The sequence below is a fragment of the Sceloporus undulatus genome, chromosome 8 (genome assembly GCF_019175285.1).
Source record: "Sceloporus undulatus isolate JIND9_A2432 ecotype Alabama chromosome 8, SceUnd_v1.1, whole genome shotgun sequence".
In the NCBI taxonomy this organism is placed as follows: Eukaryota; Metazoa; Chordata; class Lepidosauria; order Squamata; family Phrynosomatidae; genus Sceloporus; species Sceloporus undulatus.
The window spans coordinates 34,279,407-34,305,859 of NC_056529.1; the positions used below are offsets into that span (position 1 = coordinate 34,279,407).

Here is a 26,453-nt window from a genome sequence, read left to right on the forward strand (position 1 = left end):
GAAACACATCCTGTTCATATCTGACTGCTGTGGCAGCGGCTCTGTTTGTTGCACTCGGCTACGCCCTGACTCTCACCAAAAACAGCCACAAAAACAACTGTTTCCTCTCTCCATTGAGAGACAGGAGAGAAAAACTTCCTTAGAGCAGAGATTCAGCTTTCCTGCTTCGATTGCTCACGGGTCTGAGAGCTATAGAAGAACAAGAACAGTAGAGAAGATTGCCTTGGAATACACCAGCCTTCCAGGACTCCTTGGAGATAACGCTGCATTTTTTGGTGGTGTTCAGAATTTGTTTTGGCAATGAGAATGAAATTCTAGCGTGTTTGTGGGATGTTCTGAGCCTGGAGAACTGCACGATTTCGGAGGTCTCGCTGCTTAACTCTTATATGTGGGTGTCAGCCTCTTCTCACAGCTGTGCTCCAGAGGGCTGAGGTACCCTGCAACGTTACCAAGAATATTAACTGAAGCTGTCCAAGAACGCAGCATTCCCTACCTCAACATTTTACAAGCCAAGTCCCAGAAAAATGCAAGCCTTTCAGCTTGTCATCAGCTCGGCTCTGCTCAAAGTGCAAGAAGGTGGATAAAGTATCACTTGGAAACACAGCATTGTGGAAACGTCAGGCCTGCTCCTTTCATATGGATTTATTTTTCCTGCCTACTATTTCTTTGTGTGATCAGACATACCATAGCAGCTGACTTTGAGAATGAATGGTGATGTTCTCTAGCCATCCATAACAGCCTCCTGTGCTTACCTTCCCTCTACAGTCCTAATTCAATGCACTACAATTGATTGGGACTCTTGGATCTTGTACAACGAGTGTCTGCCAACAGTGGATGACAGTCAGATATGACTGTCCAGAAACTGGTAGCCACAGCTGTGTTGGTCGCTCTGGTCTCACTTATCCTCAACAATGCTGCTGCCTTTACCCCCAACTGGGTGTACCAGACCTTGGAGGATGGGCGTAAGCGCAGTGTGGGGCTGTGGAAGATGTGCTGGCTGTCAGAGAAGGGAAAAGGTGGTGCAGGCACAGGTGCCAGGCATGGGCAAGGGGCAGAACGTGAATGCGAATCCTTGGGCTGGGGTACAGAGCCAGCTGGGTTCCAGGAATCCCGTAGCACAGTCAAACGTAAGTCTTCCTTCTTACCATCTATCATATGTTACACAGACACCACCACTAAGATGTTGGCATGCAACACATGGCAAAACTCCATTCTCTGAAGTATTTCTTCTATCACCGCTCAGTCTGAAAAGGACTGAATACCAGAGGTGCTGTGGATTCTTGGTACCCCTTTAGGTTGATACTCATCTAGGCCAGAAAAAGATTAAGATGCTACAAAAAGGGAGTAGGTTTGGTACCTTGTTACATTGATACCCATCTAGGCAAGAAAAAGATTATGATGCTAAAAGAGGCAGCAGGTTTGGGCTGGAAAAACTGCATCGCTTGGCTGATTTTAAAAACTGAAAGAGTGGAAAGGAGTAAGAAACTCCTCTCCAATCTGTCTGCAGATTTTCTGCTCAAAACCGGTCTCCTTGGTTGCACCTCCAGAGGTTCATAGAAAAACTATGCAAAACTCAGTGAGATACATACCTTGACCTGTGCTGTTTTCAGTTTACTAGGGAGCAATATTTTGCAAGAATGGTAAACATGCAACATGATCGCTTGGGCAAGATGATGTGGCCACAGTACAGGTCAAATAGGAAGGTGCCTTACACCAGTGCATAATATTTAGTCCATTTAACCCAGTACTGTCTAGCCTGACTGGGAGTAGCTCTCTAAGTTCTCAAGAAGAGGCGTAATGAGCTACGATTTCCTTTCAGACAGCTATCCCAAAGACTATGTATCCCTCCAGCCTGTAACTCAGAACAAGCAAGGCAGAAACTACTTTTAGAAGCAGCTAAATCTACTGGGTGACCTTGGGTGAGTCACACACTCTCAGCCCCAGAAAACCCAACCACAGGTTTGCTTTGGGGTTGCCATAAGTCTGAAATGACTTGAAGGCACACAACAACAACAACAACAACAACAACAAATCTAACTGAGGCCCAAGAAGCAGAAAGAGGTTCTTCCAAATTTTGAATTTGGAGGAGGTACTTCAGAGAATATCCCAATCTCTGTTATACACAACCCAACCAATTTGCCCAGATTTCTGAAAGAGATTCTCTCTTATCCAATGCCTGTCTCATATGACTGGAAAGGTGAGTCAGGATTCACTCCAGAATTTAAAATGGCTGTAAAAGTGGGAAGAGAACAATCCTATATTATTGTTTGCTATTGTTACTGAACCGCTTATGTCACTGCATCATCTGAGAACAAACTGATGCTGCTGTCTTGTTAGAACACTGAGAAATCTGGGCTTCACTATAAAAAGAGAGAGAAGAAAATGTCTCTCATAACTGCAGCAGATAAAAATCTGGATATTTGTCCTGTAATATTTTTAGATGTGGTTTTCAAGAACAAAGGTGTTCTATCTTGATTTAAATCTTCCTCCAGAAAGATCTGGCTCAGCTTATTAAAAGCTATGCTCTAACTCCTTGCCGTTCAGCTGAAGAACTGCCACTTGTTTGCAGAACATCTGTTGCAGAACATCTGGCAGCTCTAATTCAAATTAATTGTGCCAAGCTTTGTTATAAATAGACAAAACTAACCCATCAGAACCCTGAAAAATAATTAGAGAAGACATTTCCTGTTAATGGAAATGCTTAGGAGGAAGTGCAGCTGCCTAGTTTGTGTACTTGGACTGGACAAAGAAGAAAATGATTTTAGGAATACAAGAAATAGTCCACTAGATCAAACAAAGAGACATCATTCAGTTTTCCAGAATAGCCAATCAGAGATTATTGGGCAGTCCACAACCAATCAATAAAGACTATAGCCCCCATTGCTTTTGCTTCTCGGAAATATGATATTTCTAGATGTGGATGTTCTGCTTAGCTTTCAAGCCCTAACAAATGTATGGTATCTTTGGCCCATTAACTTATCTGATCCTTCAAAAGCATATAAACTAGTGACTATCACTGCATCTCAAAGTGGAGAATTTCAAGCATCAATTACGTCTTGTTTGCAGAAATCTGCTTCTTTGTGACTGCTTCTTTAATGCGGCAGGATTTCATTTGCATCTATCAGTCTTGAATAACTTCTGTACAAACTAAGCCTGGGCTTCTCTGCTAAGATGGTTAGATGTGGGAGAGAGAACAGTGTGGCACCAGAGGCTCTTGAGACCACCCTTGAACCCTTACAAACCTCATGCATTAAAAAACAGATACTGCATGACAAAGACCTGTACAGTAACACAGATAGCATGGGTCTGGTAAGGTTTGGTATACAGCCAATGCTCAACAGATATGCACACTGATACAAGAGCAAGTGTGGGTTAATACAAAATTCACAGTGTACAGAAATGGGAAAACCGGTTTTCAGTCTGATCAGTGTCATCTTTGTCTCTCAGTAGTGAGGTTTTAATGAACACAGCACTGGGATTTTTGGTGAGATAAAAAATAGGATACAGTACTCCTTACTGTCCAGATTACTTCTGAACTCTACTTCTTCATTCTACTCAAAGTATAGATCAGACTTTTCTTTGTTGCTATTGGTAGCTTACCAGCAGGATAATGTTCTTCTTGTTGTTGTGTGCCTTCAAGTCATTTCTGAGTTATGGCAACCCTAAGGCAACCCCCCTGTGATTCCAAAATCCATGGATGCTCAAGTCCCATTATATACAGTGGAGTAGGAAAATGGTGTCCCTTATATAAAATGGAAAAATCAAGGTTTGCTTTTTGGATTTTGTTTTTCAAGCTGTGGATGCTTGAATCTGTGGATTCATGTACGTTGACTTTTGACTGAGCAAAGTGAATAAAGAACAAGCCATAATTTTGATTCTGCTAGCCAGGGTAGAAAAAAACAGGCTGCAAGATGGAAGAGGTAGAATGATTAAGGACGAAATGGAAAATTGACAAGAATTAACAACATACAGTTCTCATTTCTGCAAAACTATAATTCATTGATGCTACTTCAAGTCAGTAGTTGAAGTTTAAAAGAATGCATGCTCCTTCAGGAACATTATTCCTGCACTGAGAAAATTAGTATGTCAGGGAGAAGGTTATACTACATTTTCTCTCTGGCACAGTGGCTTTCTATGTACACCATTTCTTAAATAATAAGAGAAGGAGGAGGAACAGAATTAACCTCCCCAAACCTTCAGGCACAGTCTGAACTAGTACAAACCAAAGATAAGTTTACTAATTCTTGAGAAATAGGCTTTAGTGACTAAAGATTCTCTGCTGTTCCTGGCAGCCAAAGAGATGGCAACAGAACTATTTAGTGGCTCCTTATACTTCTATATCAACTCTCATGAGAAACAAATAGAGATGCAGATATAATGAAAGCAAGTGAAGAGATGGAAAGATATACACATTTGGCTCCCTCCTACATGACCACTGTCAGAAAGAGTAAAAGTACAACTGATTTCCACTTTTAAAAGGACATAGAAATGAGTTATGCTCAAGGTTCACTCATAGTGGGAAGCACAGCTTTTGGAAGATAATTATTGAGAGTTCCTGCATGGCAGAATGGGGTTCGACTTGATGGCCCTTGGGGTCTCTTCCAACTCTACAATTCTATGATTTGTTGTTGAGTGCCTTCAAATTATGGAGACCCTAAGGCGACCTTATCATGGAGTTTTCTGAATGTGTGACTTGCCCAAGGACACCCAGTGGGTTTCCATGGCTGAACAGGGAATCAAATTCTGATCTCCACAATCCTAAGGCCAATGCTCAAACCACTATACCATGCTGGCTGTCCAGACCACTGCAGGAATCTAGTTTTATGCAAAAGCAAATTTGAATAGACTGTCTTAATTTTTCTCCTGACTACCAGTGTATCTACTAAACTACCACATTCTATGAAACTACCATAGCATAGCTCATTGGGGTCACTTTAACACATGTTACTCTGTGTCATCGGCATTAAAAAGATGTGTTAAAAAGTCGGGGCAAAGGAGGATGCCTTAACAATCTCCAACAAGTTCCTTGCTGTTTTCCCCCATATTAGAATACAAAACTAGACCTTTCAGGGGAATAGGGATTGGAGGCACTCATTCAGTACTGAGATTTTTGTGTCCATACATTCCCAGCCCTTCTGAACTACATGCAGAAAAAGGTACAAGAAGATAGTTTCAAATGCACAGCAGAAGGATTTTCTTACCCAGAGAGGTGGCAGGGTCTCTTTCTTTGAACATCTTCAAAAAGAGGCTGGACAGCTACCTTCAAGGATTCTGTAGCTGGACTTTCTGCACTGAGTGGAGGGACTGGATGTGTTGGCCTATGGAGACCCATACAACTCTATGATCCTAGGATCTATGGGCACCATACCTTTAGAAATATTGACAGAAAAACTGCTCAAAGTGAAATACACACTGATTTTAGAGAAAAGACATTCAAACCCTGGAAAAATGCTAGGACGTTCTCCATACAAGCATCCTCTTTTCAAAAGGAATATGATACAACAAATCAACAGGGACTACAAAAGTGATATAACAACATATAATTAATCTACCAATACCTATGTCATCTCATATTTTCCACTATCTGTTTATTCAAAGGTAGTACACTATTTAACCTCCATATTCCCTTCATACCTCTTTTTATTTCTGATCCCCTTTTTAGTCTTGTTAAGGAGGGATCTGAACATAAAACGTGGGCAAAAGGTATTTCTGATATTTCTGTAATAATATTTTCTGATAATATGGTCTATTCTGGAATAGCTGGTATGTCTACCTGAATAAAAGGTATAATCCCTTTCTTTTCCAAGCATCCACTAAATTATTTTTATTTAGAAGAGAAGGTATTTTAATCCCTCATTATTATGCCTTTTATTCCTTGCAGAACTATCTGGTTTAACAAATCTGTTAAACTTGTACATTGAACATATCATATATAAAGTAGAATTAGACTGAGATGAAGGAGGTCTGAAAACTATAATGCAAATTATACCATACTAGTAATAGAAAATAATAGTGAAGACCTAGAATGATTAGTGAAAAAAGTCCAGGAAGAAAGTGCAAAGGCAAGTTTACAACTGAACATTAAGAAAACAAAAATAATGATAGCAGATGAGTTATATAACTTTAGACAGTTCTGAGACTGAAATAGTTCAAGATTTTCCAAACCTTGGCTCAGTCATTAGTCAAAATGGAGACTGCTGTCAAGAAAGCAGAAAGCAGCTAGGATTTGGACAGACAGGTATAAAGGAACAAAATAAGATCCTGAAGTGTTAAAGATAGATCGCTGAATACTTTTTAGAGAGTTTGCAATGGCACAAAGGATTCTGAGGTACGGATGTCTATCTATTAATTTAAACCTCTTTAATGTCAAAAAATAGTAGAAGAAACGGTTTGTTGAAATAGCATTCCCAAGGGAAAAACACTATGGGAAAGTTTTGAAAAGCTTGGTTGCAAAAGTCCTACACAACAGTGGTCTTGAATTTGCTTAACTCCGCAGTTCTTCAAGTAAATTCAGTATTGCCTAATCTGAGCATACTATTTAAACATAATACGATTTCTACTGATAAATCCCCACTGAAATGAATAAATTACAGTAGTGGTCTCCATTACTGTCTGATCAGCAGATGACAGAGCTTTGAAGGAAGCATGGTGGTTCCTGGAGTGATGCCAGAGAGGGATTCCCCCAGAGAATGAATGATACTTACTTTATATGCAGGGAAGATTTCTCACCCTTGTATTGAGAACATAGAAAATAGCTATACAGTACTGCAGATCTATTTGTCCATTTAGCCTAGCGTATATGTAGTGGTTTGAGTGTTGGGCTAGGATGCTGGAGACCAAGGTTTGAATCCTGGCTTGGCCATGAAAACCCATTGAATGACCTTGGGAATGTCACACTCTCTCAGTCCCAGAGGATGGCAATGGCAAACCCCCTCTGAAGAAACTTGCCAAGAAATCCCCATGATATGGTTCCCATAAGTCGGGAATGATGCGAAGGAACACAACAACAACCAACTAACTGTCTTTTGGGGACTTTACCATCACCAGCTAGCCAACCTTTTAAACTGGAGATGTCAGCAACTGTGTCTGGACCTTCTGAATGCAAAGCATGTGCTCCATCTCAAGAGTTATTGTTCTGTACCATGCCACTTTTTTGTACTGCAATTCCCAGAATCACTCAGACACCCTAGTCCCTGTATGGCTGAAGAATTACAGTCATTATGGATTTGTCTGGGCCTTTAGATGACTGAGGAATTCTGGGAGTTGTAGTCCAAAACTACTTTTCCAACTTCTCCTCTACGTCTGAACTATGAAACATAGCTGCCTATCTGAAAGGTGACCAGCTGTGGCTCTCCAGACTTCTTCAGGACTGGAGCGTGGTTTTGGCGTGGTTTCCAGTTTAAACAACATGCCTCCAAAGTGACCCGAAGCAGCTTTATTTAGCCTGTCTGTTCAGGCCCTAAGTATGCTTTAAATCTCTAACTGCAATAGTTGGCAAAAAAACAAAACCAAACCCAGCTGCACCATGGAGCTTGAGGCTCTAACTTTGGTGCTAGAAAACTTTCCTTTCAACTGTTCCCATTTATATGGCAAAACATGTCTACCTGAGAAGAGCAATATGATATGATGTTGTGTTGGCACAGTTGTGGTTATGAATCCTAGAGGGAGAGGAAGGGAAAGGATAAAAACAGGAAATTCTTTTAAAAAGAAAAATAAGGAAAACACACAGATTATTTCAGGGAACATAAGCCAGAGTATACTGATTTCTAGTAAATATGCATGGCAGACACAGATGTTTGCCAAGACATAAAATTAAACAATATGAATAGAGATGTGAAATACATATATATATTATTTTGTTGTTGTTGTGTGCTTTCAAGCCATATCCGATTTTTGGCAACCCTAAGGCAACTCTATCGTGTGGTTTTCTTGGCAAGATTTGTTCAGAGGGGATTTGCCATTGCCTTCCTCTGAGGCTGAGAGAATGTGACTTGCCCAAGGTCACCCGGTGGGTTTCATGGCCAAGCTGGGAATCAAACTCTGGTCTCCAGAGTCCTACTCTGACACTCAAACCACTATGTCAAAGTGTACTAATTAACTAATTCATTTAAGACCTGTGAGTATTTCATACAAGAAGCTACAGAGAAATAACACTTGTAAGTGTATAGAAAACAAGGAATAAAAGGTACCATTTTAAGTCAAGACACAGTTGGGGGGGGGGGTTCAGCTCACTATAAACTCCTGTTCAGGTGAAACTCATAGTGAACAAACAAGGCATGTACTGAGTGTTAGTTCTGAGTAATGGAAGTGTGGAACCTTAGATACAGATATGATCCATGTTATTGGAACTGTCCTGTTACAGTACTCAGGTTTATTGGAAGAGTATCTATGGCCACATACAGACAGACCAAAATAAAGCTGCTTCAGGTCACTTTGGAGGTATGCTGTTTAAATGATGCATGCATCCTAAGAGTCCAGAAGCTACACCAAAGCTGCGCTCCAATCCAGGCTTTGGCGTGGCTTCCGGACTCTTAGGATACATGCATCATTTAAACAGCATACTTCCAAAGTGACCAGAAGCAGCTTTATTTTGGCCTGTCTATACAGGCCCAATTATTACTTCCACTAGCAGTGTGTACAGTGCAGACTTCCAAAGCTCGTTGGACTCCAAGTTTTATCACCCTACAACAGTGATGGTGAACCTTTTACAGACCAAGTACCCAAACTGCAACCCAGACCCCACTTATTTATTGCAAAGTGCCACGTCCCTCTGGCTTTCTAGTAAAAAAAACTCTGGCAAACTCTGTACTAGGGCGACAGCATGTGTGCCCACAGAGTGCCACCTCTGGCACGTGTGCCATAGGTTCGCCATCACTGTCCTACAAGGAAACCAATATTTAAAAATGCTGCAAGTTCGGAGCCAATGACTTCTGGGGAGGGGCACACTTTACCACCTATGATATATACATTTTAACTCTTATCAGAGTACCTTTTGAAATACTGTCTATTAACAGCGGTTCTTAACTTGTGGTCCATAGACCCCATGGAGCTGCAATGTCCTCTCAGCTTGGAAAGCAAAGAAAACTGTTAGGAGCTTTTCCAAAAAAGAAAGAAAGGAAGGAAGGAAGGAGTACTAATTATACTAACCTACCACTTCCATTAAAAATAAACAAAAGTAAAAATATAAGTTATGAAAATAACTAATAGGAAAAAAATGTATTCAGTGCTTGCTACTTCTGCACGTGGCGAGAACATGCAAGTGAATGATGCTCAGTGGCTGAGAGGAACCACATGACATTTCTTGCTACTACACATGCTTCCAGAAGTTGCGTTCATAGCTGCACCTAACGCTAGGGTAGTCTGTGTTGTGCCACCACATTCTCGGAATATCTATTGCTTTCCAGAATTCTGTAGCTGTGTCAAGAATGTTCTCTAAGGAAATCACGTACAAAAGGAAGATGGGAAGAGAGAGTTGGTGTTAGTCAGCCTGAGTGAATGTTCAGACGGGACTGGGACAGAAGGGCCCGTTTTGACGTGGCGGCAGCACAACTAGGGTTAGGGACCGCATGGCAACCGCACGGTCCTCCGTCTGGAGAAAATTAGGCTGCCAGCAGGCTGCCCTTTTCAGGTGGTTTGTACTGCACCATAAAGAGCATGCCATGAAGTGCATCGGGTTTTTTTTTCTTTCAAATGCAAGGAGCAGGCAAATTTGATTAATATCTGTAAAAATTTCATTCGAAGGTATTTTCTAAGTGGAACTGTTTTATTTTTTTAATTGGAAGAATCCATTTGTATTCACTGGATTGAAAATACGTTTTTCCATAAATAAAGTGGGTAGCATACATATTAAAAAACCAGGATATAAATTAAACCATAAACAAAAACAATATTTTGCAATTTGCAAGGACAGGTAATGGTTTTTGTTTCTCTGCTCTCTCTTTGTGCTCGGTTAATAATGCCCTTGCAACTTTTGTTCTTCACAGTGCAGTTTGACATGATGCGGGCCTGTAACATGATCGCCACCGTCGCTTTGACAGCTGGTCAGCTTCTCTTCATGATGGGACTGGTAGAACTCCCCATTATTTCTCAGGATACACAATTGTGGGAAGAAGCCATAGCTGCTGTTTTCCAACTTGCCAGTAAGTAGTTATTTTGCACCGCTCATTAAACACTTCCATGTGAACCTGAACCATAAAGTATTGGCAGATTCACACTCTTTATTCTCTTGGCACATTTAGATCATATAATTAGACTCATTTATTCAATATATCCTTGCCTTTTTGCCAAAGACAATGCCCATATTTTTACAGGTACCATGGCACAAAGTCACACAAACTCCTCACCACATTTGTGACTACTGCCATTTTCTCAAGTTTGTTTTCTCTGGGGTATTTTTTTTCTTTTTGAAATGGTGGGAATTCTTTCCTACCATTAGAACAGAACACAGAGAAACAGAAATGGTTCCCAATTCGCAAAGGGGTCAGACAAGGCTGCATCTTATCACCCTACCTGTTTCTTGCTGGGACTAACTGACAGGATTCCAGCCAATATCTTCAGGTGTGAGGATCTTACCTTGTTCCTTCATAGAAGTCCTTCTGCAAAAGCAGTTTGACACCATTTTAACTTCCATGTCTCAATGCTATGGAATTTTAGGATTTGTAGTTTGGTGGGGCACCAGAGCTCTCTGACAGGGAAAGCTGAATAGCTCACAAAACTACAAACCCCAACATTTCATAGCATTGGGTCATGGCAGTAAAGGGGTGTCAAACTGCTTTATTTCTGCAACGTGGCAACAACCCCAGTCTTCTTCTGATTTCTTGACTACAGTTTGAATTTAGATTAAGGGGGGGAGGGATAAAGTGTTTTTAATTGTCATATTTTATATTTTACTGTTGTTAACCGCCCGGATTGGTTTGCCAGAGGGCGGTATACAAATAAATAAATTATTATTATTATTATTATTATTATTATTATTATTATTATTATTAATTACTGATGGCGTAGAAATGAATGATGATTCTGTTTCTACATATTCTGTCCTGATGGCAACCTCTTGTCCGGAGAACAGGTTATGCATCAGCAGAATAAAATGTTGTGCACACCTATTTCTTTAAGAGTGATCCAAAACTTTTCATGATTTAGACAAAGACTTTTCCATAATCTATAAAGCACAGGCTGATTTTCTTCTGAAATTGTTTGGTATGTTCCATTATTTAGTTTTCACACCTCCTTTCTCAGAAGATCTGATAGCATTCAGTGTAACTTGATGTAAGACATGGATTTACCGTATATATTCAATTGAAAGTCGACCTCATATATAAGTCGAGGGCAAGTTTTGGGGCCAAAATTATGGATTTTGATATGAGCCGTGGATAAATCAAAGGTAAACTTTAGGAGTATATAATGAAGGATGTAAAGGATGAAGTAAAGGAAAACAATGCCAAAGAACTTACAAGTTTCCATCAGGCATAACTATTTGTGCACATATTAAAGGCTGGATGGATGAAAGAGTAGAAGAGGATCAGTGCTTTATAATCAGCAATCTCTTAATGAGGTGGTCCCCAAACTTTTTTGGGATACTGCCTTCTTTCCTCTTAGGCAACAAATCTAGTGCTGCTTCAGCCTGTTCTCCCTGACATTAGGTCTACTGTTCTACTGCAAATTCCAAACAACAAATCTCAATCACTGCTCCCTTTGCTACCTGTCACTTTGGGAGCAGCAACCAAACAGTTGGCTGAGCAGGGACCAAGAAACCCCTCGCCCATGCTGGCCTTGCAGCAAGGACCAATGCAGGCGAGAGGCCTTTTGGCTGCAGCTCCCAGGGCAAATGGGTGCAAAGGGAGAAGCTTCTCCCTGGCAATGAAAGACTCTCAATCCTTTGTCAGGATGGAGAGGAATGCAGCTGGTATGTGTGTAGGGGATTTACAGAACCTACAGGCTCTGGACTAGAGATTGCCATGGATGGGGAAAGGGAGAGATTTTACCTACTCCCTCTTTCCCCCCAGAGATCTGCCTTCCCCACAAAGCTTAGTGTTCCCCCCCCCTCCAACATTGTTTCTTTTGCTACCTCTTCTCTCAGCCTATCCAATGAAAGAAAGTAGGAAGAGCCATGCAGTTCCATTCTGCTAGCCAAGTCCCAGCAAAGCTTAAACAGCTTCCCAAATTTCAACACTCCTTTTTGCCACCATTTGTCCTGCATTGCCACAAGCTCCCTGCTCCAGTCAGTCAGTCCCAAAATGGGGCTACCTCAAGCCATAGAAGTGATTCCTGGCGCCCACGCCTTGCAAGAGTTTCCCAAGCGTCATTGCCACTACTAGCGAAAGATGCAACTAGGGGAGTGAGCTCACAAGGGCAGGCAAAGATCAGGAGACACCAGTGCACAAAGTGATCAGTGAAGCTGCATGGTGGTTTTAAGGGATCCTAAAATGAAGTTTCATACAATCTTTATCCTCACCACAGTCCTAAAGGCCACTGGTTCCTCTTGTCGTTCTGACGCACCAATACTTTGACTGAAGCCCCCCTGCTGCCCCTTTTTTCTCTCACTGCCCCCTGGATCTTCCCACAGCCCCCAAAGGAGTATGCTGCCCACTTTGGTCATCACTGGCTTAATTCATCACTGTCACAGGCAATTACTTAATTACCAGTTTTGCATGGAATACAACACTAGGGTCACAAATTACTGATGCAAAAAAGAAACATGTAGATGTAACAGTTAATGGTAACCAGCGGACACTTTTAAGACAAAGGACCTCCTTGCAAGGGGAAAACGTATGCGTCCACTGTCATTATGGCACTGTATATATTTACATTTTTTTCACCTTAGTTGAGGAAGGGGATTTAACTGTAAAGGGCATTAAAGCTGTGAGACTTCTAGCTGCACATAATTATCCATGTCAGAGGGCCTGGACAGATGGGTGGCATCCAGCTGCCCCTTTAATGGCCAGATCGGTGCCGCAGCAACCACACGCTGCGGCACCAATCCGGCCTCTAGAGAACACAAAATGGAACCGGAAAAGCTGGCTCCTTTTTGCGCCCTGTAAAGGGTGTCATAGCCATGGCGGCGTGGCTTCCTGACGCCCTTTTGGCGCTTCATCATCTAGATGCAGCACCAGGGCTGCACCATGATGCTGGTCGGTAGAGCCCCTTAGTTTAGAACTTGGAAAACTGTTGTTGTTGTTGTATGATAGCTCCAGGATCTTCTCAACCAGCCTAACCACTGGAGCTGCCTGTAAACTACGTAAACTGGAAAGGTCCAAACCCAATTTCCATCCCCATTACACAAGGTCGTGAAAATAATATGTTAACAATATGTCTCTCCATGCTGTGCAAACCATCTAATCACACTTAAGTAAACTAAACTACTTGGAAACCTTTCAACCCCATTCCCACTATCCTGTACTTTCCTTTCTTGAAAAGCAACTTTAAGCTCTCTTCCTATTGCTCTATCCTCTTGCTGACCAAAACCACACTCCCCTGTTTTTCATAGGGAGGAAATGCACTCCGGCCCTGTTTAGAATTTTTTTGTTTCATTGACAAACAGTACAGAGGACAGCCGTGTGCCTTTCTTCTATCACACTGCTAATTTTAGATTAGCGTCTTTTTGTTTGCTACAGTCTGTTTTAAACAGAGAGAGAGAGACTGAAGGGCGCCAGGATATCCCGACACAGGAGAAGGAAATGCCTGCTATTACCTGTTATGCAAGCTGAACCTTGAAATTCTCAGCAGCAGGAGGGGAAAGGGAGAGAGAGAGAGAGATATCAGAGCTGGAATGACTAATACAATACTAAGACTGAAGCCTGCACTGTGATTTGGATTCTGGGACTCATCATGCGATGAGAATAATCAACTAGCTTTTAACATTAGGGTTAACTGGACCATTGAATTCCTTCTCTTGTGCAGCTAAAGAACATCTAGTCCAGTTCTGGGCACCACAATTCAAAAAGGACATTGAGAAACTGGAGCGTGTCCAAAGGAGGGCGACTAAAATGATGAAGAGTCTTGAAACCATGCCCTATGAGGAACGACTTAGGGAGCTGGGGATGTTTAGCCTAGAGACAGGGACGTAGCCAAGGGGGGGAGGGTTCTTGGGGTCCGGAACCCCCCTTCCATTAGAAAAATGAATGGTGTGTGCTGCTGTGCCGCCGCACCCAAGCCCCATTATAATGGTGGCACTTAATCTGGACCCCCCCTTCCTAAAATCCTAGCCACATCCCTGCTAGAGAAGAGAAGGTTAAGAGGTGATATGATAGCCCTGTTTAAATATTTGAAGGGATGTCATATTGAGGAGGGAGCAAGCTTGTTTTCTGCTGCTCCAGAGACTAGGATCCGGAACAATGGATGCAAGCTCCAGGAAAAGAGATTCCATCTCAACATTAGGAAGAACTTCCTGACAGTAAGGGCTGTTCAACAGTGGAACATACTTTTTCCTCGGAGAGTGGTGGAGTCTCCCTCCTTGGAGGCCTCTAAACAGAGGCTGGGTGGCCATCTGTTGGAGGTCCTTTGATTGAGAGTTCCTGCATGGCAGAATGGGGCTGGACTGGATGTTCCTTGTGGTCTCTTCCAACTTTATGATTCTATGATTTTACGTGAGGATGGAAAGACAACAATGACATGCAACATTTTGTCACTATGTCTACCAATCATGAACTTAAGTCTTACACTGAAAATAACTATTTCCAGACAGAAAACAAAGGACATTGTTTTCTCAAAGTTTGCTTTTAGCAGTGATTCTCTCTGTTCAGATGGGAAAGATGTTGGAATGTTTTGCTTTGCTCTGTACGGTAGCTATGTGTGGGGAAAACTAATAGATTCCTGATCAAATAGATTTTTTTTAAAAAAAAGTTTTAATAATTAAATTAAAATACCCAGATTTAAAATTCCTAGGCCAACCTACTTGACCAAGCTAACTGTACCTAAACTGAGGGCAGCCTTCACCATTGTCTGTTTCAACATCCTTCCTTCTGCTGTCTTAGAAGGAAAATATAAGAAGCTCCCTTATGAGAATGGGATATTTTTCGATGCTTCAGCTGAATCGATTGTGCATATCATATTGTACAGTACTGCCAATTCTATCAATGTGTGCGTTCCTCTTTAATCTATCCAATTTTACAGAAATTTCCAGGATTATTACTTAATATTACTGCTTGAAGATGTAGACTCTCAAATAACCGAGTCTCTTCCAACTCTATGATTCTGTGCAGCTGTTATTATAATGCACAAATTATCCAGGGCCAGATTTACTATTAAATGTTGGAAAAAGGATGCTAGAAGTTAGGTGTCTGCAATCTGGTGTGAAATATGCTGCCTGTCTATGGCCCGTTACATACGGGCACTTTAGTACGTGTGGAGCGCGTACTAGGGTTAGAAAGGGGCGGTGCTTCCGCACCCCCTAACCCTAGTGCACGCTCTGCGCGCACAAAATTGACAGCAGCCATTCCACACGGCCGCCACCATGAGGACGTCACGGCCACACTGCCTCTATATGGGGCAGCGCGGACATGACGTCCTCGCTCCGTGCCAGGACACATGGTGCGCCCTTAAGCGTGGAGCAGGAAGGAGCTCTGTTTTGGAGCTCCTTCCTGTTTTGGTCCTTAGGGCGCAGCCTTCACACGGCTGCGCCCAGCAGACCAAAGGAGAAAGGGACCAAGCGGCCCCTTTCTCCTCCTCCCCACCGCCGTGGGGTGTCCTTGGGGCTTGAAGCCCCAGGGACACCCCTTTTCAGGCTGCGGGGAGGGGGCATTTTGCCGCTTCCCCGCAGCCTGAAAAGCGGCAGATCGGGGCCTCAGCGGCTGCTGTTCTGGCCACTGAGGCCCCGATACACCGGGGAAAGGGGCAGGTACAACCCACCCCAAATGGGCGGTCTGTAACCCGCCTATGTGTATTTGCATTTTAGCGGATTTTACTTAAATGTTTTAGTAAGTCTGTAGGTTTGTTTCTACTAGTTAATACTAGTACATCTTTTAGATACTTTGGTTGAAGATTGTAAATAAAGTGAATTGAAATTTCTAGGTTAGCACTTTATTTTGCTCTCAATCACAATCAAAAATTGGGCACCAACCTTTCTAAGTTCTGGTGCAGCCTCATGCATGCAGAGTTCATCATACTCTTCTTAGGAGGATCCTGTTCTAACAGTTGGATAGAAATATAGACGAGAGACTGTTGGAAGGCATCACTTCCCATGCAGGCTGATAAAACTCTTCCTTCTATAAAATTTTAAAACACAGTAACCCCTCCAATTTGCAGGGGATCCATTCGGGATCCCCTTGCGAAAATGGCGACTCGCAAATATTCGAGTCCTCTTGAAAATGATGGTACAGGCGCACATTGCCATGCTATTCCTCCCCGCTTGTCCCTCCTGCGAAGAACGAGACCGCAGACTCCAAGTCTGCGAAAAGGGAGGAACAACTGTACTGTATATAGAAAGTGTCACTTTCTCAAATAGGAAATAATGGTGCTGTAGCTACAAACTTTAAGATCGGAGATATAAAGTACCAAGTCTGCTGTCTTTTTATTCTAACTTTACAGTATGCAGACTTCACAATAACTTCCCCATCTTCACGACGGACAGATGCCACGTTTTAGAGACCCCTGAATGTTTCAGTCATCACACTTCAAATATCTCAAATAGCACCTTAGCAAGCAAACAGACACTGTTTAGCTCTCAACAAACTGATGCTTGAAATGGCTCCCAGCTCTGTGTCACTTTTATTTCGCCCAGTTGCCTGTGACCTTGATAGAGGAGCATCCTTTTTCAGAAAAAAAAAATCTAACGAAATAAAATCATAGGAAGCAGGGAGGAAGGAAAGAGAAAAGGAAGTAAAATTGCCCTGGCAGCTGCACTGAGATTCGTACAGCGCTAGAACTGTACAGCCTCACACCTTACAGGAAAGAATTGTTTGCTTTGGAAGAACAGCGTGGAGAAAATGGAAGCAGGTTTGTGCACAGGGAGTTTTGCACTCATAAATTTCCCTCTAGAAGGTTCTCTGCTGAAAGACACACACACACACACACACACACACACACAAATACAAAAATTCTGAAGAGCCGTTGGGGTTAGTTTTTTGCCAATACAGTGGACCCTTGTTATCTGCTGGGGTTTGGTTCCAAGATCCCCCATGGATAACAAAATCCATGAATGCTCAAGTCCCATTAAATATAATGACATAGCAAAATTCTGTCCTGTCCCCTATAAAAAAATGGAAAATCAAGGTTTGATATTTGAAATTTATACTTTTTTTGAACATTTTCAAACCATGGATGCTTGAATCCATGTATAAAAAAATCTGTGTATAAGAAGGGCCGACTGTAGGTGAAAAATCTGTGATAACTTTGGACACAGCCTTACCGTATCAACCTAACCAAACCTTTCCCTTTCCTGGTTAAGTTTTTCAAAGTATGGTTCTACTGGCAGTGTGTCTAGATGTAAATTTCTAAGAATTATGTTCAACTGTTTTATCATTTTATTACTTAAAGAAAGTACAAATCTATACAGTTGATGTCACAGAAGCAAATTGTGATGGATTAGCTGCATATGCTTAAAAGATTTAGAAATTGAAGCTGGGGTCCTGCCAGGATCAGTCAAACAGGAAATTCATTATTCCAATCTCAAATGTTCACAAAATAACATTCTCCTTCCTACTTTGCCTCTGCAACTACTGACACCACCCCCTCCTAAATTCTTCCTAACAAATCTATTATCTGTTTCCTTCCCGTACGGAAAAGTAAACCTCCCCCCGTCCCAATACTGGCTTATTTGTGAGGCATGAGAAACAACTCCAGATAAACAGTAACTACATAAGAGACAAAAGAACCCTTTCTACTGCAGTGGAGCAACAGGGTTGAGGACTGTGGATGTTTTCTAATGTTCTGTTATGTGACATTGGGGTGTATTTAGAAGTGATTCTTCATTTGTCAAAAGGCCCATAGCTGCCATCCCGCCACCCATCTCTAGTCACCGATGAACTGAAACAATCTTGCTAACTAATTCTACAAGTTAATTTGTATTTTGGATCCATTTCCTGAATACAAAATATTTGTATGCAGTGGCTTTTGCATTTAAAATATATGCAAAAAGTGACCGGGAAGGATCAAGGTCTGCTCATATGCAATGTTTAATTTCTATTATATTCCTTTCTTTGCTATTCAAGAATCAAATGTAGTGTAAGGTGCACTGGAAAAATGAAATGCACATATATAGGATGGGGGACACCTGGCTGAATGAAACTATGTGTGAAAGGGATCTAGGAGTGCAAGTTGAACTTGAGTCAACAGTGTGATGCGGCAGCTAAAAAGGCCATCCAATGTTAGGTTGCATCAATAAAAGTATAGCGTCTAGATCAAGGAAAGGAATAGCGCCACTTTATTCTGCTTTGGTCAGGCCCTACCTGGAATACTGTGTCCAGTTCTGACCACCACAATTCAAAAAGGATGTGGAAAAACTGGAGCATGTCCAAAGGAGGGCGACTAAATGGTGAAGGGCTGCACCCTAATTTAATGTAAAATCTTCCCTCAATTCTTGTGGTCTTTAGACTCATATTCCTCACTTATGTGCGAGGGATGAATGGAGGGAGAAAGAATGGGGCGCACCCCACAGTGCACCCCTGCAACCCCTGTGCCTATATTCAAGCCAATGGGGCTTGAATATATGCTAAACTCCATTTTCACGAGGGGGTCCAGAACAGATCCCCGCGAAAAAGGAGGGGCAGCTGTACATTAAAAACAATTCAGCCTAATTAATTGGGTTACCGTCTTGAGTTCCTGTAGTGGGAAGAAGGGGGGATATAAATAAACATAAACATAACAACAACACCCTTTTAGTATCATGCAGAAAATATCATACAAAGAGCAGGTTTAGACTCAGAAGGAGGAGGAGTAAAGACAGGAAGAAGGAACATCAACAGTCTAAGATACGAAGATGACACCACACTACTAGCAGAAAACATCATGGACTTGGAACAGTTACTAAGGAAAGTCAAGGAAGAAAGCTCAAAGGCAGGCCTGTTACTAAACATAAAGAAAACAAAAATAATGACCATGGAGGATCCACATACAATTTTTATTATGCTGACTATTTGCCATAATAAATTAAATGAATGATCCTAAAGAGTAAAGATATATAACTGAGCACTAAAGCTAAAGCCGTCCAATCCATCTTATTCCTCATCACCGTGTACAGATGTGAGAGCTGGACAGTAAAGAAAACGGATAAGAAGAAAATCAAATCATATGAGCTGCAGTGCTGGACAAATGCTGAGAAGACCATGGATGGCCAAAAAGACAAACAAATGGGTCCTTGAACAGATTAAGCCTGAACTCTCCCTTTTGTCATATCAGTCAGAAGGTAAAAGAAAGAAAGAAAGAAAGAAAGAAAGAAAGAAAGAAAGAAAGACCATTCTAGAAAGCTCACAAGCCTGAATCTATAAGACCTAAGCAGAGTAGTGGGGGATAGAGAGGCCTGGAGATATCTCATACACAGGGTTGCCATGAGTTGCAGTCGACTTCGGTCAGCAGACATCAAACAACAACAACCCTTCTTATTTTTATAGCTTTACTTATTAACTGTTAAAATATTACATCAAACAAAAATAACCACAATCTTGTCCCCTGTTGCTCCACTTATCTGTTCAGCAATTAATATTAGAACAAAGAAAGGAGAAAAAAAGAATGCTGTAAAACTGGTTCTTGCCCAAATCTCCCACTTTCATAAATCACCCCAAAATTTGCAAATTAATCCTTCTCTTTCAAGCTTCACATTTTTAGCCCAAATACCCTATGTTTATCTGCATTCTAATGTCAGTGTTTTCATCATTAGCATACTTTCATAAAAGGCTAGCAACTTAAATAAAACTCACCTGGTTTAGCTTTTGATTTTCTCAATAAAATATTATGAGACAATTTTTCCATACTGATGATAAAATATGAATTTTATATGCCACAGAGATAAAATAGTTGTGACCATCTTTCCCTCTTTCAGATGTTACCAGTTGGGTTGCCCCAATACAAAATCTCAGAAGGTCTTTATATAAAGGAGTACAGTCATTTTCAGAAAGATGTAGCAAACACAGTTTAGGACCTAGCATCTTACTAGGCATCTGTAACAGTCTTCCTCTCTCTTTACTGCTTTCTACCTTCCCAAGCATTACTGTCTTTTCAAGTGATGCATGTCTTGTCATGATACTTCCAAAGTACAACAGTTTCAGTTTAGTCAACACGGCTTCTAGAGAGAATTCAGGCTTGATGTGCTCTAGGACCCATTCATTTGTCTTTTCTGCAATCCACAGCATCCACAGAACTCTCATCCAGCACCACATTTCAAATGAGTTATTTTTTTTCCTATTAGCTATCTTTGCTGTCCAGCTTTCACAATGAAACACAGAAATGGGAAATACGCCTGCATTTTATCACCCAATGTGTTTAATTTGTATGCTGAACATATCATACATAAAGCCAATTTAGACTTAGAAGAAGGAAGCATTAAAATGGGAGGAATTTAATTTAAGATATGCAGATGACACCACACCAGTAGTAGAAAACAACAAAGACTTGGAACAACTACAGGTGAAAGGCAGGTTTACAACTGAACATTAAGAAAGCAAAAATAATGACCATATGTGATTTACAGAATGTAAAGTACAGTCAGGGACGTAGCCGGGGGGGGGTTTCCTGGGGTCCGGGCCCCCCCTTCCATTAGAAAAATGAATGGTGTGTGCTGCTGCGCCGCCACACTCAAGCCCCATTATAATGGTAGCATTTAGTCTGGACCTCCCTTCCCAAAATCCTAGCTATGTCCCTGGTACAGTGGGCCCTCCCCTTACGCGGGGGATCCAATGGAAACAATGGTGCATGTGCTCGCGGCTCAGAGTGGTGCACACATGCGCCATTGCTTTAATTGCAGTGCGGCTTCCGCGTAAGCTGGAAACCGCGTGTAGTGTGCCCGCGTATGGCATGGGTGCACTGTAGACAATTAAGACACTGAAATAGTTCAAGATTTTAATACCTTGTTTCAGTCATTAATCAAAATGAAGTTTACAGTCAAGAAATCAGAAGAAAGCTAGGGCTTAGAAGGGCAGCTATGAAGGAATGAGACAAGATCCCGAAGTGTGAAGACATATAACTGAATGCTAAAGAGTTCTACGGACACCATAGAATCTCCTTTGAATCATTGTTAATTTCGTCAGAGATCCATGAAAGGAGGGAGCGGGGTGTGACGTGGCACCACTGTCCACCATCCCTATACCCAAAGGATTCTCCTGTCTTCCATACAGCCCATCATCTGAAAAGTTGGTCCACCTTTCTGTAGAGTGTAGACAATAACGCACTTGACAGATCAGTGGTCTGACTCCGGCACCCATGTATTCAAAAGGGTATAAATACATCCTACTGCTACAATGATCCTTTATTTCAAACTGTTTTCTTTTCTCTAGGTAGTACCACGGGGGTACATTTGGCCACAGAGCCTCCAGTTCCTCACCCTTCTAGTAGATTCATTTACAGAAAAGAGCAAGCCTGAGGTTCTCTTTTGATAATTTCTAGGGTACAGTTATACATGCTTCAGACCATAAAAAATTTACTAGTAATACCATTAATCCATAAACCAAGTCATGTGAAAGTGGGTGCACAAGCTTATTCAAGCCTGATCTCTCCTTGCCCACAAACCAAGTAAAATGGTATATTTCAGCTCCTTATAACTGTTTCTTGTCTTCTGTTTATTGTAGTCTCTTTTGCAAAGGGTTCTTTTTGTCTGTGTGAATTCCTTCTGTTGTGGGGCGGTTAAGAAAGTGTTTATGAGAGGAAAGAAGCTAATTTTATTTCTTAATATGCAAACTGTATTTACTGATTTCTGTATTATTCTTGTTAGGCTAATCAGGTCTATAAACTAATTCCATCTAATAATTAGAACCACAAGAGTAGAGGACTGGAAGAGAAACTAACATAAAGAAAATAACCTAAAGCTTGTCAAGGAACAGAGCATTATTGGTGCCAGACATATAGGAAAGGAGGATAGTTTTGTGATTACATTCAGAAGACTTTGGAGTCAGATGTTTCAGGTTCTGCTTGTGAACCCTTGACAGATTTCCTGCATGGCTAGACAAGTCTCCTCACCTCAGTTTCCTCAGCACTTAAACATGAATAACCGGATATTTACAATATATATGAAGCAGGAAGTGACAGTGGAATAATTATATTCTTAAAAATGTTCAAAACAGTGAGAGAATACGCCACAGAAACACAGAACGCTCTTGCACTTGAAAAATAGACACTTTCCTGCCTTTTCACAGGAAGAGATCAAACCCTAGATAAAGGAATTTCCCGGAGGAGGAAAAATCCTATTCCACAATAACCTTGTTTCTATTCAGCTTTCTCAAACGTATCTGATGCCTGATTCACTTTCCTGAAATGAACTAGAACTACATCGATGACATGACATGACAGGACACTGGTGTGAGTGGCTCCTTTTATGGTTCAGATGACATTTGCCATGGCAAATCAAATCTTTTAAGCGAGCATTCATTGCACTAGTATGGTTAAAAGTCATGTACAAAACCCGGTGCAGCACTGAGATGTGCCTATGCATTTCAAAGGGCTTACTCACACAGATGCGTGTCTTGATCGTCTGAATTAGTTCCAACAATTATATACAAGTTGTAACATTCACCGATTGCTTTGAACTTTTGACACAACGTTCCATTTGAATACATTCATGTTTTTATATATGCATACCTACTATTATATAGGTGTCACACCTGTGACAGGTAAAAATACATGTTTTTTGAAAAACAGCGCCATCTGTTGGACGTAACAGCAACACACGCTTTACTAAATATTCGATGGGTGTTTGCAATCCCCATCAACAAGTTGCGTGTTCTAGAGTCGGCAAACCAGGCAATCTCTATATCTACACAGACAATGGAACAACACAAAATATTGTATACCCACAAGCATTGTGAAATTACATATTTCAGAAACGTGCGCTTTCTCTTTTCTTTCTTTTCCATTTAACCAGACTCAGCCACAGCAACGCCTGGCTGGGGACAGCTAGTAATCAAATAACAGTACTAGGCAAAATACAAGACTCTATTGCAAAAGCGAGTTTTCTGTTTTTAGATGGTTTTCAATACTGCAAGAACGTTACTAATTTGGAATTTTTTTAAACTTTTCTTTCAGGTTTTGTCCTGGTCATTGGGCTGGTAACCTTCTATCGCATAGGACCCTACACTACCCTGTCCTGGTCCTGTTACCTGAACATTGGGGCTTGTCTTCTGGCCACACTGGCTGCTGCCATTCTCATATGGAACATCCTTCACCGACGGGAGGACTGCATGGCACCTAGAGTCATTGTTATCAGCCGTACCCTGACTGCCCGCTTCCGACGGGGGCTGGAGAACGACTATGTTGAGTCGCCATGTTGAGAATGTTTGGGTGGCAGAGGGAAAACTCTCCAGAGAAGATTTGAAAAATGGATTGCTTTCTATAAATACGCCATTTAATTTAAATATTGAAGAAAACCGTGACGTTTGCATTTCCATTAAAGAAGCCCAACATTATTATTTGGATGGGCTACATCTATATATAACATGCCTCTCCCCGGTGTACAGTGTAAAATACTAACAGCTCGAACAGTCTTGATGGAATGGCAGTCTAAAGATAAGTGGTTCAAATTTTGGCAGACATATAGCAAATGAAATTGAGGGAGGGGGGTAGGAAATGGGGAAAATGCAGTCCAAGCTCAACCTTTTACCAAAAAAAAAAAAAAAGCTATCCTGTAAAAAAACCTCCAATAATGGAAGAACAAGCGCAATGGTTTAGCTACAGAAGTTACCCTTTTCAGAACCAACAACTGAACAGTCTTAAAGAGAGAATAACAGCTTGATCTGAGTGACTGTTTTCGCTCACTATATATAATTTGCAGCGATTTTGCAACATTTACTTTAAGAGGAGACAATCATCCAAAATTGTAGATATATGTAATCTAACCATTGGCATAATTCTATCATTTATCAGGTATGGTGAAAAAGGGTTATTTTTCAACAAATAATAACAAAAGAATGAAAGTTTATAATTTTAAACGTGTCTTCTGTAATATTTCAGAACATTTTACATGCCAGTAAACTGTTAGCAAAGAGGTACATCCTAAAGACCACCATTGTGTAATGTGCACCGTTTAACATATATACTTACTCAAGACAAAAATGTTTAGTTCCTCTTTCCCTTATGTTTAAACAAGTCCAGTTGGCCCTCTGTTTTTTGGGGGGATCCCTTCTGGACCACTCTGTGAAAATGGAGGCTTGCACATATTCAATCCTCATAGGCTTGAATGGGGTATGCCCCCGTGTGCACTTGCCATAGGAAATTACCTCTCCGTGTATATTTGAGGGCGCGGATCTCAGATCTGTGAATTAGGAGGGGTGACTGTAGTGGGAAAAGTGTAGCCTTCCAGATGCTGTTGGATTACCAACTCACAGCATTCCTTGCAATTGGCTATGCTTGCCAGGCCACAGGGATTGCATTTAAATATCAGGATGGCCACACAATTCTCAACTCTGCTAGCCTAACCAATAATTCAGTTCAAAATTGATGACTGGGTATTTTCAAATTTTATGCCACTTTGCTTTGGGAAATTAAAGTAACATACTAAGATATGAACTATCAAAGGTATTGGGAGCTTCAGGGACATGGTGGGCAATACTGCCTATTTAGTTTATTGGAAGGTAAAAAAGTATTGTTTCTCATTGATTTGACAGGAATGCAAAAAATGAAAATTGACCCAATCGACACTTAGGTGTATCACTGAAATGTTCACTGTCAAACAAACAGGACATATAGAAAGAAAGCTAGGAGAAGCCGGAAGTGACATTTCTGGCACATGAAAGCAGATTATGAACAAGGTTCACCCCCATCTATTAGTCCATGTAGCAAAACATTTGAGAACCATGGGAGATGTTACTCGATGCAGTCAAGGAACATTGTTTGATGGACCTGTGAGTCATTTCATATTTAATGTCTCTTTCTTAGAGACTTTTGTAATATATAACAGTTTGAAATCTGTCCTTTATTTTTATGCTTGCATTATTTCATTTTCTTCACAAAAGAAATTATCAAGCTGGCTCTTGATTTTCATCACAATTAGGTGCTATATAAGACACATAGACAAGTTGAATGAGCTTAAGCCCAAACACAACCTGGGCAAATAAAGGCCTGCAGACATTTAATGTTCTTTTGGAATTATAGTTCCCATTCCATGGGTATAGATTATCATCCTGGGGCTTTTATTTCAAATATAATTTGCTAGCTTTTGTGGGTTGACTGATATATTTTGATACATATTGGTGAAATATCGAAACAAGCAGAGAAAGTAAACTCTGGAGCGAAACAGACGGCCTGCTAAAGCCGGCTTGTCATCGGCTTGGGGGCATGGCATTTAGCCACGTCATTCGCCCGGAAACCGTGCCAGCGATTACATGCTGGCTGGCTTCCGGACGAATCGGGAGCGTGGCATTTAGATGCCATTCGCCCAGGAGCCGGTGAAACGCCAGCTCCAGCAATAAAGGGGCGCCCCAAATAGAATCTGGTCCCAATCTGGCATTTTTGGGTGGTCCGTTTCGCACGAATTCCTTCAGACCAGTTGTGACTGCCAAGATATTTCTAAAAGCTATCAAACTACTGTAATTACATTTCAAGTATGAAAAACCTGCATCAAATGATCAAATAAGCGCAGCATTTACACCGAATATTATTTGAGATATCTGGCCCCATTAAAATGATATACAAATTATTTTAAATAACTAGGTTGCAATCCAGTCGGCATTTTGTTAAGTTAGGGCCAAAACAGGCGGGCATCCCGGAGCGTACAGAAGCTGCTTCCAGCTCGGTAAGACTATATAGGGGGTTATATATTAAAAAATTGGGCTTTATTTCAGTTTGCCTGGCTTGATTTTTGGAAAAGCTCTATGTCTGCTGAAAATTCAATGGGTTCTAATTAACTGCAATTTTTAAAAAAAAGATTTAAAATATGAGAGTATTTAACACATGTTATTTCTTTTAATACTGCAATAACCATATTGTAATAATGTAAAATTAGACAAAAAATGTGGCTTTGTGGCCAATTCAATTATAATATTTGGAATCACTGTGTTTATATTAGAAATATAAATAAAGTTGAGAATGTTCAACTGCCTCAAAGAAGAAAGGTGAGAGGAGTTATATTATTCTCATGAGAGCAGTAAATAGCCCGATCCTACACAATATCTTTTGTGCCAAAGAAAAGAGCATTTCTAGTAGGGTTATTTAGTTTTCCTACTAAATGGCCTGATGAATGCCAAATGGCATATCGTAAACTACATGAGGATTGTCATGGAAGTCTGCTACTCAAGAAACGTATCAAATTCCCTTGGAAATCTAGATGCATGGTTCTTTGGGTTCAAGCCAACATTGGTACTACACATAAGCACCTGATA

The 26,453-nt window shown here is 41.1% G+C and overlaps 2 protein-coding genes across 3 annotated transcripts in view; one reads left to right on the top strand and one right to left on the bottom strand.

Moving 5' to 3' along the window:
* Positions 1–26,185, top strand: TMEM204 (transmembrane protein 204). The gene is made up of 3 exons (XM_042438800.1): positions 1–1,127; positions 9,984–10,139; positions 23,164–26,185. Exons 1-3 carry the CDS (start codon positions 848–850, stop codon positions 23,406–23,408), a joined length of 681 nt encoding a protein of 226 aa, XP_042294734.1. The 5' UTR covers positions 1–847; the 3' UTR covers positions 23,409–26,185.
* Positions 1–26,453, bottom strand: part of IFT140 (intraflagellar transport 140) — an 88,572-nt gene that overhangs the window by 26,486 nt on the left and 35,633 nt on the right. The window lies entirely within an intron of this gene.